At 40.0% G+C, this 14,859-nt stretch overlaps 1 protein-coding gene across 1 annotated transcript in view; it reads right to left on the bottom strand.

Moving 5' to 3' along the window:
- LOC147724057 (histamine H3 receptor-like) overlaps positions 1 to 14,859 on the bottom strand; it is a 154,424-nt gene that overhangs the window by 87,973 nt on the left and 51,592 nt on the right. Inside the window, exon 3 of the mRNA XM_086917984.1 lies at positions 2,844 to 3,383. Within this exon, the coding sequence (XP_086774110.1) occupies positions 2,844 to 3,383 (540 nt within the window). The remainder of the gene's footprint in view (positions 1 to 2,843; positions 3,384 to 14,859) is intronic.

Here is a 14,859-nt window from a genome sequence, read left to right as displayed (position 1 = left end):
TCTCTGACTTGTCCATTATAAGGAAAACATATAGGAATCCTTCAGTTGCCACCAAAGCCGGAGATTTTCAGAGATGTATTTAGGGGCTGGTGAACAGGTACGGAAACCCTAGAACTGCCCCTAAATGTGTTGCATGATTTCTAAAAAAAATAGCATTGGAACAGCCCTCCCAAGGAATTGTCTGGCTCCTTCTTTGTTGTTGCGAGTCCCAAATCCAGTGCACACTCTTTTACCATACAAGTGAGCCAGGACTGGCCTTGTAAGTTATTCATGCCCCAGAGGGAAGATTCCTTTGTCATAGGAGGACTTACAGTAGCATGTATGTTGCTGTTGTTGGTCTTGCAGGAGCGGCATAGATCTTCCACTCCATCCCTCAATTATGGCCACTGCCACAAAGTACCAAGGGCGCATGAAAGGGGAAAATAGGAATGTGAGAAATATAGAGAAATATAGAGAGAACATTCCTCTTGTCCTGACTTGTGGGCATGCATTCATTTTCTGATCATATCCTGTGTGCTGTATGTGATTAATTGTGCATATGATTTCTACAGTGTAAAAAGCAACAGGTTGATGTGAATTAGTTCACTAAAGACAGTCTACATTTACCCAATAAACCCTGGAATTCCCTACCAGGACATGTACCGACAAAAGATGTTCGTTCGTCGCAAAACATGGTGTACAGTGCTAGGTGTATATCAATCAATTTTCTTGCAATCATAACCAATGCAGTGTTAATATTGATCTGATAAATCTCCTATTGAAATAATATTAATAACACCTCAAACAGAAGCATTCACCTATACTAGTATACTCTCATTGTGGAAGGATATGAATTTCCCTTTACAGTTACGTATTATGTCATGCATTGAGATGAGAACTGAAAGCACTGAAGTATTGAACCGCTAACTCAGAGCCTTGATAGTGCTGGAATCTTAACTAAACATAATAGTGATGAAAGTCTAAAAATACTGAGAATCAAAAGTGGCATACACAGTGGGTAAACAATCCTCAGTCTGCAGGGAGCCATGTGATTTTTATTTGCTTCAGCCTGGCTAATTTTGTAGCAATGTAACATTAGGTGGAAAATTAGTGTTAGCACACTTTTCCCACAGACTATCATCAGATGAAAAATGGTGAAATGCATGCAAGCCACACAATTGAATGAATAACTGACTGAATATATTATCTTACTTGGACCTTCACTTTCCAGCTTGTGCTGAATTAAGAACTGTGAACTAGGTGCTGGAACTGGAAATGTATGTGGTCACATTTGGTTAGGGTGGGAATACCACAATTTTGCATGCTCATCTTAAGGGTGGGCGGAGAACCCCGCTCCGGCAGCGGAGTGCGAAGAGATTTCTCTACTCCGCGCTGCGCTGAGAACGCAGAGTAGGGCAAAACTCCCACTCCACAGTGGAGCGGAGTTAGCAAACCCCCGTCCCCGCTAAATTGACTCCCCGCCTCCACCCCCCCTAATAAATGATTACTTACAACCTAATTTAAAAGAAATAAAAACACTTACCCGGGCTGCCCTCCTACTTTTCGCCATACATCTTGCATGAACTGCGCATGCAAGATTGCCTGCGTTGGTGCACGGCTGATGTCTGTGTACCAGCGCTGGGGAGAAGGTCAGAAATGTGCTATATCTTGTAGATTCGGTGCATTCCTGCCCATTTCTATAGGCGCATGGCAGCACAGCAGGAAGACTTGCTGTGCTGCCACCGTCAAATGTTTGCAAATGAGGCCCTTCATTTTGAAACTTTCGTTATCTTTTGAGATCGCCCACCTATGCCAAAGAGTCTGTGTGTGCCCCCCTTAGTCCCTGATATGGTCATTCATTTCTTTTTCAGAATGTAGTGGTAATAATTCTCTTGCAGCCAGCTAATCACAGCATTTGGGTTTGAGGACCCAGTTTTGGCTCAACTCACTGAAAAGGGCAGCTCTTTCTCTATTAAGAATTGTTATGTTTTTTTGTGTGTGTCCACAAACTGTTCTAAATGGCTTTAAGGACAGTTTGCGAATTTATAGTCCAACTGTCTCAAAATGTTAACCCTTTAAACCCACCTTACACATTTTTGTAATGCTAATTTCTCATAAAATACTGAAACCTATTTACATCAAGCTGAACAAAGGCATTTCTCAGAGTTAAGTTTAGTTAATGCCACATTTGGTGTAATTTCATTCAGCATTTGTTTGAAGTGGAGAACAATGTTTCCTATGAGAATAGAAAGTGGAAAACACTGGTTTTTTTACCCCCCCCCCCCTTTCACTCCATCTACCTACACAAACAAAACTTGCTAAGTCGAACCTTAACTGTCTCAACTAATTTTCGAACGTTTTAAGAAAGTTATTAGCAATACAAAGAACGGCTTTTCAATGAAAAATCTGACCTATCGTTAACTAACGAACCGCTATGACCTACTCCTTAAAATATATAAACGCCAACTTTGTGATACATATATAGATATACACACACACATATATATATATAGGTATTTATATAAAGACATATGTGAATATATGTATGTGTAAACACATATTTATATATGTGCATTTCTATAAATATATATGTGTTTATTAAATTCGTGTTTGTGTACGTGTGTGTTTACAACTTAATTTACTTTACAATGCAGAATTTTCTTGAACGCATTTCTGAATTTTTTGTGACACAGGGGGTACAGGAAGGGATTGATGGAGGAATTGAGCCAGAGAAGCCACCACGCAACGTCGTACAGGTAAGGGTTGAAGCACAGTCCTTGGCAAACTGCTCGGGTAAGAAAAAGCAATGTGAATGGCCCCCAGCAAATAAAATATACACCCACAATAATGGTAAGTGATTTTACAATTGTTATATCCTTTTTCAGTTTTGAGTGGTCAGAACCAGTTATTAGCTGGCCAGCTCTTTCATGGGTAATTCGTTTTTTTGAGCTCACTTCAATAACTGAAATTTTAAGCATGTTTACTTTTCCTGTGGGTGAAGTTTCATTCGCAGATTTGCCAGGATACGGTTTCAAAGCCTCCACTTGGATAGCAGTGTTGAATCCGGTATTAGTGAATTCATTATCATTCTTCCTCGGCAAGTTCAAGCTCCTCGAGCGTTTTTTATTCCTTTTTCTGATGTTGAAGTAGATGCTCAAATTGAGATAGACAATGCAAATGAAGGGGATGTAAAAGTCAATCAATGAAAGTCCAATCAGAAAATGCCAGGAGTTGTTAAACTCGAAACTGCAGGTTCCATCTGGCAAACTACTCTTACCCAGTATGATATCCCAGAAAATGATGGCTGGAGCAGAAACCAGAAATGCCACTATCCATGCCGTGCCTATCTGGATGAAAGCGCTGTTGGCCTTTTTGCTGGTTCTTTGTTGAACACTATAAGACACCTGTAGAGAGAAACAATGTTTTAAACAAGAGTAGCAGTTTCATTAATTTGATATAGTGTGATATTGGTGACATGCATTTAAAAAATGTTTTTTTAATTTATGACTCTTTAGAATAAAAGTGCCTACATTCTCACTCATCTACATAAAAGTTAAAACGAACATAAAAAGTGCAGTATCAAAAAGTAGACCAATTATCAAACTCATCCTTTCCATAATACAGGACGACACATGAAACATTGTGAGTAACATAAACCGAAATGTCTCGTTGAGTAAGCTGGGCCCTCAGCTTGAGTTTGGCTGAGAGGAATCCTTCATCTGTGTTGGGGACTTTCGCTCCCAGTGCTTTTCCTCCATGAAGAATTCTCCACAGTTACAGGATATATGTGAGAAATCACAAGTGATCCACAGTTTGCAGCTGCAGCCAGGATGTTGAGGATGCTAGTGAATTTACGCATTATCTGTAAATTCCTTTTTAGAAGTTTCTACTAATATGTTCAGAAATTAGCAGAATAGTGGCTCTTAATAGAATCACAGTATCAGCAATTATTTTATGGTTTCCTGTTATATTTACCGTTTAAATCAGGTCATCAATCATTCCAACATCAAGAAAGATGTACAATAGATCTGACGTACATACAGCATCATTCTAATATAAAATATGTGTGCTGCAACAACCATTAGAAAGAAACAGCTATATATGATTACAAATAACAACAGAGTAAGTAAAAGGTAGAATTCTACCATGGTGCTTAAACAGTGAATATATGAAGGCATATAGATACGTGGCAGTAATCATGAGTACTCCTAAAATGCAACTCCTAACTAGATGTACCTAAGCATACCTAACATGTATGTAGGTCAAAAGCCAAGAATGCCCCTAGGAACGAGCCAACTCCATTACCTGATGTGAGAGAATGAAGGACACCATCTTGGTCTCGAATTGGACACCCCGCAAGGGATGCTAGACCACAGCTTGCGGCAGTGTCTGCGTGGAAGCTTTCTCCTCTGGTTTGCCCAGTGAAGATGTGGTACTTATATACCCGAAAGGAACACTCAGGGTTCTACCTAGATGTGTCATGGTCCTGTGGGTCGGTCGTCCAAGGAAGATGATAGTAGTGACTTTTGTACAGTTATTGTGTAGAAGATGGTAATTCTGCTGTCATACTAAGAATCCTCCTTCATAATAAATGAGGCTACTTTTCGAAGAAACCCACACAACGTTTAGTTGGCACCTAACTAGGTAAAATGTTAGCACCAGATCTGGTATGTTGAGCAAAGTAGGACAGATGTAGGTGAAAGGTTGTGCAAATGCCTAGCCCTATATTGGGGTTACTTTGATAATTGCATTTTTTTTAAATCACTGATTACCAGACTTTCACTAACTTAGGTTTTTGATTACTGTACTGGAATTCCCCATGACCTTATAGTGATGGCAATATGTTTTTGAAATATGGTAAAATGAATTACAGCATGGCATAATATAATCACTTTAAGAAATACATATAATTTAAAACCAATATATACTGCCTAAGATTCAGACTTACCAAGTAATAAGTAGCATCTCCAGCAGATTACTGCAGCTCATTATAGATCATTCATCAACTTGTCTGATTGGATTACAACTTCATATAATCCCCGCGTTGAACATAAAATGACTTTGATTTAGGACCATGCATGCCCTGCTGCTCCCCGTATTCAACTCTGTTGCACTTAGCCCTCTGCAGGGTGACTCCCCAGACTTTTGCCTTTACCTCACCTGTTGTCTGAACCCTTTTGTTGGCTTTTGGGTCTCTTTGCCTCTGCTGACCACTGCTAAAGTGCTTGTGCTCTCTCCCGAAAACATAATAAAGTTGGCCTACACTTGATTGGAACATTTGATTTGCTTGGAAGTCCATAGTATAGTGATTCAATGTCTACACAGTGTCGGTAAACTAAATGCTACTAGTGCGCCTGCATCACGAATTTTGCTGCCCACTTAATTGGCCCCTTACAACATGTCTCAGGCCTACCATTGCAGCCGGTGTGTAGTTGTAAACTGCCATTTCAACACTCCCTTTTTGATACATATAAATAACCCCTAAAGTAGGCCCTTAACAGCCCATATGCATTACATTTAAAAATTTGGACATGAACTTTTAAGCTGTGCATGTCCTGGTAGTGACAAATGCACAAATTCCTTTTTCAAAACTTTAAGGCCTACCTCTTCCATAGGACAGCATTGGGTTACCTTATTTCATTTATTAAGTGCTAACTTGTTTTTGGAACAGCTAGAAACATCATGTTTGGTGTCTAAGGAATTTTAATTTAAATCCTCTTTATTGGTAAAGTCAGATTTAAGTCTCAATTCTGAAAATGCCAGTTTTAGAAAGTTGACATTTTCTGGTCCTAGCCATTTGGTACCTGAGGCCTGTTTCCTAATCACATGACTAAACTAGTTGGCCGTTGGGGTTTGGGGGTTTGTGAATTCCACCCAGACAGTTACACAGTAGAAGGACTAGCTGTTGGCAGGATGGTCCATCCTGGCAGGATGGGAGGGGCAGGCGGTGCATAGTTCCACTTTATAAAAGCTGCCAATGCCCACACAAAGAACTTCACCCTAGCCTTTTGTGACTGCTAGACTTCCTGGGACCATGGCAGGGAGGAGCAAATTTCTGATGCCATCTGGGGGTGTGGGGGCTCTAGATGTTTCTTCCACTTCAAAGCAGGCTCCAGGTATAAAATTAGGACCCCCTCTTCAGTAAACGTTTGGATCTGTGATGGACTCTCAGAGGACTACCTGTGTTGCCTTAGGCTTGCTGTGTACTTCAAAGAACTGCCCTGCCTCTTCAAGAGGACTGTCGTGTTTGCTGAAGCCTGGCCTGTGCCTTCATAGGACTGCCCTGCTCCTTGAAACCTCCTTCTCTGCTTGAACCCTCAACCTCCAGGGTGACTCCAAGGACTGGCTGGCTGTCCGCCTAATCAGAGCTTTAAAGACCAAAAAGGCTCCAGATATCCTTAAACCAATGCTGGAAGTGGTGCTACCAATTCAAAGATAACCCAAATCCGAAACTTGAGATGTAAAAAATGTTCAACCAAAAAGTGCCCTGAACAGAGACCTGCATTCTCGCTTATCCGCCCAAGTGCATCTCTGTTCAGATTGACCGTACAATGTTTTGCACTACATTCTTTTCCTGCAGCAGTAAATCCTGTTCAGGGGTTTCTCATAAAGAGGGTATCTGGCTTCATGGAGCCCTTGTCAGCTACAACCTGTAGCCCCGTCCCACTAGAGATTTTTCACTTCCATAAGGGAATACATTTGAACAACACTTCCTCCTCGGTTACTGCTGGCTGCCTGGCCCCACTGAATTGTACCTTCTTTTTTTTCCTCAAAAATTCTCCTAAGTCTGAAGGTAAGCAGAAACTGGACCCAATTCACTTTGTGTATCCAAACTGCATTCCATTGCATACTGCCAGATTTTTTTTACTTTGCCCTGATCTTGCGCGACTGGATGTCAGCAGTTGGCGCTTTGATCTTTAGGTGCTATTTTTCTCTTTACCCTTAAAAATTCATAACTATGGTTCCACTGATTGAATTTTTGTCTTCAGGTTTCAATGTATTACTTTTTTAATCAGAAAGGTATACTTACACTCCTGTAAAAATTTTAAGAATGTTTGGTATTCACAAACTATGAGTTACATTTTACTAATAGTTATTTTACAACTGCTGAGATTATGCACATAAAAATATATGCCTGTTCTATATTTTTATGAGTGGAATTATTCATTAGGACAGTGCAGTCTCTGTTATCTCTGTTAGTAAAATTGAAATTGTAGTTTGTGTATGTCAACAAAATAATAACACACACAAGTGTAAGTTTAACTTTGGGAATCAGGCCCTAGGTTTGCTGCACTGTGGCACCATACTGCTAATCCAAACAGTTTCAAAGAATGGACGGCTAAGTAAGAATCAAATAAGCCGAGAACAACCCCAGTTGTGTGGGCTATGAAGGGCATGCCCCATAGATGACTTGACCATGAAGTGCTTGGACACAGACACAAATGACAGCTATGGGTCTGATATCACACACTCCTCATTAAAAGCCTGATTCATAAAGGTAAACACACACTTTCAATTCACAAAGGTATTTACGAGTAGCATCTTTATGAATGCAGAGTCTTAGCACATAAAGAGATAGGTCTCCAAGAGGCCTGTCATTTGCTTGACAGATGAATGGTGTACCATTCACTCCTTACAAAACATGCGTAATATATTGTATACTTAGGTAGTCAATCACATACCAAGTTTACCTCCTACTCCTCTGTTGAAGTAAACTTAATTTATTGATGACTGAAATAATCATTAATTGAAGAAATTGGTAATTTCTTTGACTCTTTATTCATCTTAGACTCACACTTAACAGTTATTTTGATATACTTTTTAGACTTGTAATGGAACAGATTTATTTTTGTTACTTTGTTTATAAATTATAAATGAAAATAATGCATTATGTTTCTATGTCACTATATCAAGGTTAGCAATATTGCCCTGCAACATGTCATATCATCAAGAAGGCTGTATTGGACTACAGGGCAGGAGGCGTTTCGGTGGGCTGGCGGGGTTGGTGCGGTTTTACTGCAGATGGGGACCGGATTTGTTTTTTAGACCTTCCAGCCACGTTTTTACTTGCATCTAAAAAAACAATGCAAAACAAATGGTTTAAGCATTCTTTAAAACATTTTTTTTCAATTTATTTAGAAGCACTGTATGTAGGAACGCGCTTGGCAGGTTCCCAGCAACCAAACTACCCACTACATCAGTGAAACCGACCCCCAGCTGTCTTCCCACCGAATCGCCCAGTAGCCAGTCCAGCCCTAATCAGTAAATTAAATATATAACGGAAAGTATATATTTACCTTTCTTAACTTGATATCTCCTTTCTAGGACTCTCTGGTGGTAGTTGCAATATTTTTGTCATGTGATACAGCGATATCCCACCAGTTATATTTCTCAACTTGGTGTGGGACGAACGTCACATGCAGCTTTGTAAGGCCCTGCTATTGAATTATAAGGGCACATTATTGGGATGTCATCCCATCACTAATCGTTTGTTCATCAATTTCATTCTTTTTACCCTTTTTTCTGGCTACAAATACTAAAGTATCTAGTGAAGTCAGCCTGTATCACCATGCTCCTGATTTCATGGTTCTATTGAACCTGCTGCTTTCTGTGTCCCGTCTATCTTGTTGAGGTGATGTGAATGCCTACATGCTTTTTTGAAAATGGTGCTCATGATGAGAGTATGCTTATTGGAGATTGTTTTCTCCCAAAATATAACTACTTGTAACATGAATAATATGGCATGTTATATTTTATATGTTATAGTGAATTTATATCGTGCACAAATACTCATGAGTGTCCTGGAGCGTAGAGTGACTGTGACAGAGTGGAGCAAAGAGTTTTTAAATCGGCTGATTGAAAAAGAAAGTTTTAAGTAGTTTTTTAAAGAGTCTGAAGTCCTGAATATGCTGTGGTTCCGCAGGAAGGGAATTCCATGCAATTGCTTCTTTAATGGTGAGGGGCTGGCCCCCAAGCCGTGTCCTACGGAATCGAGGGATCACCATCCGTCGTTGGGTGACTGAGCACAGAGATCTGCTGGGGACATAGAAGGCAAAGCGCTTCCTGATGTACGATGGTCCAAGGTCATGCAGGGCTCTATGAATCAGAGTGAGGGCTTTGAATTTCACTCTATGGGCCACAGGTAGCCAATGCAGATCTCATAGATGCTGTCGGACGCTAGATCTTCCAGGGATGTTAAACAGAAGTCTAGCCCCAGCATTCTGTATTGTTTGCAGTTTTTTCAACAAATAGCCAGGGATGCCAATGTAGAGAGCATTGGCATAGTCGATGCGAGAGAGAATGAGGGCACGGGTAACCATGTCCTTGGCTGGCCTCGGTAGCAAGGAGAAGAACCTTCTTAATGATTTGAGAGTACCAAAGCAGACTCCTGTGAGTTTCTTAATTTTGGCCGAAAATCAAAGGTCTTCTTCAAACCAGACCCTTAAGTTCTTCACTGGGTTGCCCTCTGTATTGGGGCGTGGGAAGTCGGGGGGCCACAAGGTTTCTCTGAAGGCAGGAGGAAACTGACCGTACAAGAGGACCTCAGACTTGTCCTCGTTGCACTTGAGTAAACATTCGTATAGCAAAGCAAACAGTTGGCAATAGATTATCAACTGTCATGGTGTGCAGACCTTTAGAACTGCACTTTGTCAGATCTGCTTATAGGTCCTCACTGAAAAAATCTATTAAATTTGCCATATTGAAGAACCCTCACTTCCTGGTGACTGTGCAATGTGTGTGTGTGGGTGTCTGTGTGTGTGTTGCATTTCATGTTTTGTTTACTTGAAGGTTTGTGATACTGCAGACTGGGGCTCCAATGTATTTGCAATCCCAGATGGTGGAGTCCCATACTAGACAGCATAGGATAAAGAGAGCTGTCTACACTGCCCTCATGTAATGTAAATGACAATGGCCCCCTGCTAATGGGTGCAAGTTCCTTTAGGCAGGGTCAAAATGTAAATGCAAACATCTAGGGTAACTCAAATATATTTGAAAAAAACAACAATATAACATGACTGAACATGTAGTGATAAGAACACCATACTATTAACAGGTAGAGATGTTGCTTTATTGAAGTAATAATAGAAATATTAATACTGAAAGAATTCACAGGCATACTTCAGTCATAACAGCAATCACTCTAAAATCATTCTATACAATAAAGACAAGAATACATAGACATAACAATAACGACAGAAAAATTCTCATGCACTGATAATATCTTGTGTTTCCTCTTATATGCAGCATATTTCATCCAGAAACTCTGGTCTGTCTACATCTAGTATGATACAGTAAAATAACAATCAGTGGCTGAGAACCAATTTTTTAGTCCTCATGCACACCCCTACACTGCTCACTCCTCTCCTTCTCTCTGGTCAAATCAATGTAACCATGTTGTTGTGTTACTGTTTAGATACAAAAACTTTGAGTGGAACAGGAAGTGATCATTTGTAGTCACCTCAAAGGATCAGACCATTTGGGACATGTCATTCAATAGCCTGAAATTATCATCATGACATTAACTGTTCCCAAGGGTATGGCTAAAACCTGATTAAAGAAGATGTACTCAGTCGCCATCCCAATCTCTGGCAGGTGGTTCTGTCAAAAGAGGAGTGAAAGTATCCAATGAATGAAGTGTCCAAATAGGTGTAAAACTCACATTAATTAGCGATACTGTATGATTATCCACATTACCATGATGGATCCAGAAACTCTTTGACATTTTTAGATACTGTTACTTTTAGACCAAATTGTACAGGGCTGGCTCTAGGGTGGTGCAACCGGTGCCACCGCACCGGGTGCTGACTTTCTGCGGTAATTACAAAACCACTGGGTATGGGCTCCCAAGCAGCAAGGCCAAGCCACAGCCTATATATCAAAGAACAAAAACGCCAATGCTGCCATTTTGGTAAAATTACCACTGTCTTGAAAATCTCACAATCGATTTAAACACAGAGTGAGGGGATCCAAGTCTCATGAATAAAGCTTCAATTTATTAGTTTTTTTCTTCATTGAGAAGTTTTTTTATATTTCTAATTTTTAATTCTTTTTCAATTTGAATCACATTTATAACATACGAACATTGGAACACATTTTATACATTTACAAAAACACCCCACCCTCTCTCTCACATTGTGAATCACAAACAATCATGAGACTTTCTGTGGTGGCACCAATAATATGGTTTTGAAAGCACCTGTAGCTGTGTCCTTGGCCTCCAGCAAATTTCAGCCAACAATAAACATGTCAAAATAACTGCGCTGATTAATCTACTTCCTGGAGAGAGTGTGAAGTGAGAGATCGGAGGTTTGTATAATGGAAGTTTTTACTCATCTTAAGGTAGCGTAGAGGGTTCGTATGCATGCTGCAAAGAACGTGCAGATCACAAAGTGCATATAATGTAATGTAAATAGGTCAGTGGGTTACTACTTTTCTCAGAGAGACCACATTGTTGCTCGCTCTTCATGAGTTAAAATCCTAATGTTGAACAGTGAGCAAGTAACTGTTATCATAGAGCTACATGAAAATTGAAAGGTACAGGCTGAACCGTTTTAATTTCCCCCCAGTTTTTCATTATCCTAAGTTTGCAACATAGGTTCATTTGGGTAGAAATCAAATCATATTAAAGAAATCCCCCCCAACCATGGTAGTATGTTTTAAATTCTATGTTTCTGCCTCTCCTTACCAAGCACTCTTAAGCTTTTGTGCCTACCATGACCTGAGACTCCTACACCTTCTTGTCCTCTATTTTATGTAACATTTCCTATACACTGATTTAAACCCTTATGATTGATTGTCTCTGTGTAATCTGTGTGATGTAAAGTGTTCTGACACCTTGCACTTGTAGGAGTGGCAATATAAAACGAATTAAATGCATCTCAGAGAAAATGGTTGTGGAGGCTTGAGGAGCACTATGAAAGGATGGTTATGAAGGAATCCGTATTGGAGGTGGTCACTGTGGGCACCAACAAGCATTGTCGCACTGGGTGCCATAGGCGCTAAAGTCAGCCCTGAAATTGTATTTTGAGCTGGACTTGAATTCTATTGAATCGCCACAGAGAAATCACTGTAAATGCACTAACAGGAAGTGGAAGGTTGGACCACCCTGCTTTCGCTGTTTGGGACTATAAGGTGGTCCTCAGAGACTTTGAATTTGTTCACCTTTGATGTATGGCAGAAACAATGTGCCAAGTAAGATGAAGGACGGTATCAGGACTGTATCAGGGGCTGGGAATTTGATTCTCCTCCCTCAAAACTGAAATGACTGAGGACCACACTGACATTGGTTTGTTCTGCATGAGGAAGGCACTAGACTGATTTATTGAAAATGCCCCTTTTATCAGCTCAGCAGCCCAAGGCCTACCTTTTTTCTGCCTCCCCCTGTGACTGCCTGAGAGAGGACTCTTACCATGTTTGCCCAAGTCACAATGGCCACATCAGAATACGGTTCTCAGTTGGGCACCCTGCTACAAGTACAATAGGTCCTGGCAGAACAACCCCCATCAAACGTTGTGACCTATTTCTCTGCTGGCCAGTGACAACTACTGCATTTATTGTATGTTTCAGCTTGAGTTGCATTGTAGATTTCCATGGTGCTTAGCACCCATGGCGATGTATTGATGTTCTTTGTAGTTGGCTAGATTGTTACTCCAAGGAGCCCAGACTGCTAGTTGCAAATGTTGCAGTTAGTCGTTTATTATGCATAGTTATTAGAGTTGGTAGACGGATAAGTTCATGCAGTTTCTAGTCTAGAGGAAAGTTACTTATTAGTTGTTGTTAGTGATGCAGATGCTTAAGTTATGTATAGATTTGGATTCAATAACATAACATATGTATTTGTAAAGCGCAAATTCACCCAGAATGGTATCTTAAAGCTATATAATAGATGTTTATTGATACCCAACTGTACTCATATTATCGACCTCATATGGATGGACGGCTGAGTAGACATGCCAGGATTTGAACCTGTATTCATAAGGTGAAACACATGCCCTTCCTTTGGATGCTTTAGTCCACTAAACCACCCGACCATTTCTAAATGTGCTTTTGTGATTGAAGGGAACGGAGGGCATGTAATTCAGAATGAGTATTCTACTAATGTTTGGTTGTACAGTGCACTGTTTTATTAGAGGGTAGTAGCAGGGCTAGAGAACACAGTTATGTGCTTCTCCATCATGCATGCAGAGGATGGGTCAGTGAGCCTTGTCAGAAGAGCTCTTAAGGATTCAATTTGGAAGGTCAAGTAGTATTGGACAGTAAACATGGAATCACATTGCTTTAGATAATAGGGATAGGATATAAAAATATCATGCTCTCAGCCACGTTTTTGTTTTTGCTCACATGTTTTGTCATGCCAAGGATAATGTTATTACAGAATTTCACTGCCTAGGTCTCCATTGATGTGTGTGATAGAAGCAAAACCTCATACTCATTTCCAGATGTAGTGTGATATTACATCTTTGTCAGTGATGTGTTAGATATGTTCTCCTGGGACACTGTTATTTTTAGGCTGTGGTCAGGAGTTTGTGATCTTCTAGTTTCCTAGAGCTGTAGTCCACATTTCCTGCACATAGTTGGGTGCTTAATCTGTGTTATAAGTTTATGTTCAAGTGGGGAATAGACACATCTTCAGCTTTTCTCTAAACTCCTGGTCATTTACAATAGTCCACATCTTTTCTCCCAGTGAATTTCCTAGTTACACAAATAAGATGGTGAAATATGTAAAATCAGTTTTCTTCTTATATAGCAGAACAATTATTTATGGGGACACTTTGAAATATGTCTCCTATTTGTGGGAGTTCTTCTTGAGTTTCAGATCTACAAAACAGAACATATTGGTCTAATTTCCTTGCTTATTATGAACATTAGTTTGAAGGTAGACCTTCTGGCAATAGGCAGCCAATGTGGAGCATTCAGTCAGTGAAAAGGGATTGCAAATTTTAAGGTGCAGAAGTCATCTTCCTGTTGCATGTTGAATTCTTTGGTGCTCTCTCACAGCAGATATTGATACCTGTTGGTATTTTCATTAGCATAGTCCAGTAAAGTTAACTAAAGGATGGTGGCCTAGACCTTCTACAAGAATGAAAGATGAGACAAGTGTTCATGTGCTCTCATGGGGTGGAATGTGGATTTGGTTGATTGGTTTACTGGTACAATCATGGACAGGGCTGATTCCATGACATTTAATGTTCCATGCTTTAGAGGAGGATGATGGTGGTCTTCTCATTTCTTCAGGCTACTTTATTAGTGGATTGAAGGTCCTCAAATACTCACATATTAGGATTTTTGTTTTTGAGGCATTGAGCTCGAAATGATTCTCTTTCACCTATTGGTCAGTGGCTTTTAGGACAATGTCATTTGGTTTAACCTGTTTGAGTATAATCTGGGTATCATCACAGGGCTCTAGTACGTGACTGGGAAATAATTGATGAGCTCCTGGAGTGATTTGATGTATACATTTAACAACATCAGTGAGTGAACAGATCCTTGTGGAACTCATATCTCAATGCTGCATAGGGTGCTGGCTAGAGATTATGCTTGACCTGCCTTTAAGTCAGGAGCTGATCCAGGTAATTATATTTCCATTGATATCGAAATCATGTTGTCTGTCCCACAGGATTTCATCTTGTAAGATTATGAATACTCCCTTTTTATGCACTGTAGTTTTTAGGTCAGACCAAATGGAGATTAGTGTATATTTCAGGCCAGAAGCAACTTTTTTGGTCAGGTAGTAAGGAGATTTCTTCTTGGTATTTTGGAATCTGGTAGATGATTACTCTTTCTATCAGTTTTATAAGTAATGGTCCATTAAAAATGGGTCTGTACCTTAAGGGATCTCTTGAGTTCAAGCTATGTTTCTTAATTAGCTGTCACTTAAAT

Source organism: Lissotriton vulgaris, chromosome 4_1, assembly GCF_964263255.1.
Source record: "Lissotriton vulgaris chromosome 4_1, aLisVul1.2, whole genome shotgun sequence".
Taxonomy (NCBI): domain Eukaryota; kingdom Metazoa; phylum Chordata; class Amphibia; order Caudata; family Salamandridae; genus Lissotriton; species Lissotriton vulgaris.
Note: the sequence above shows the minus strand (reverse complement) of the source record. Positions and strands in the feature narration are given on the sequence as shown.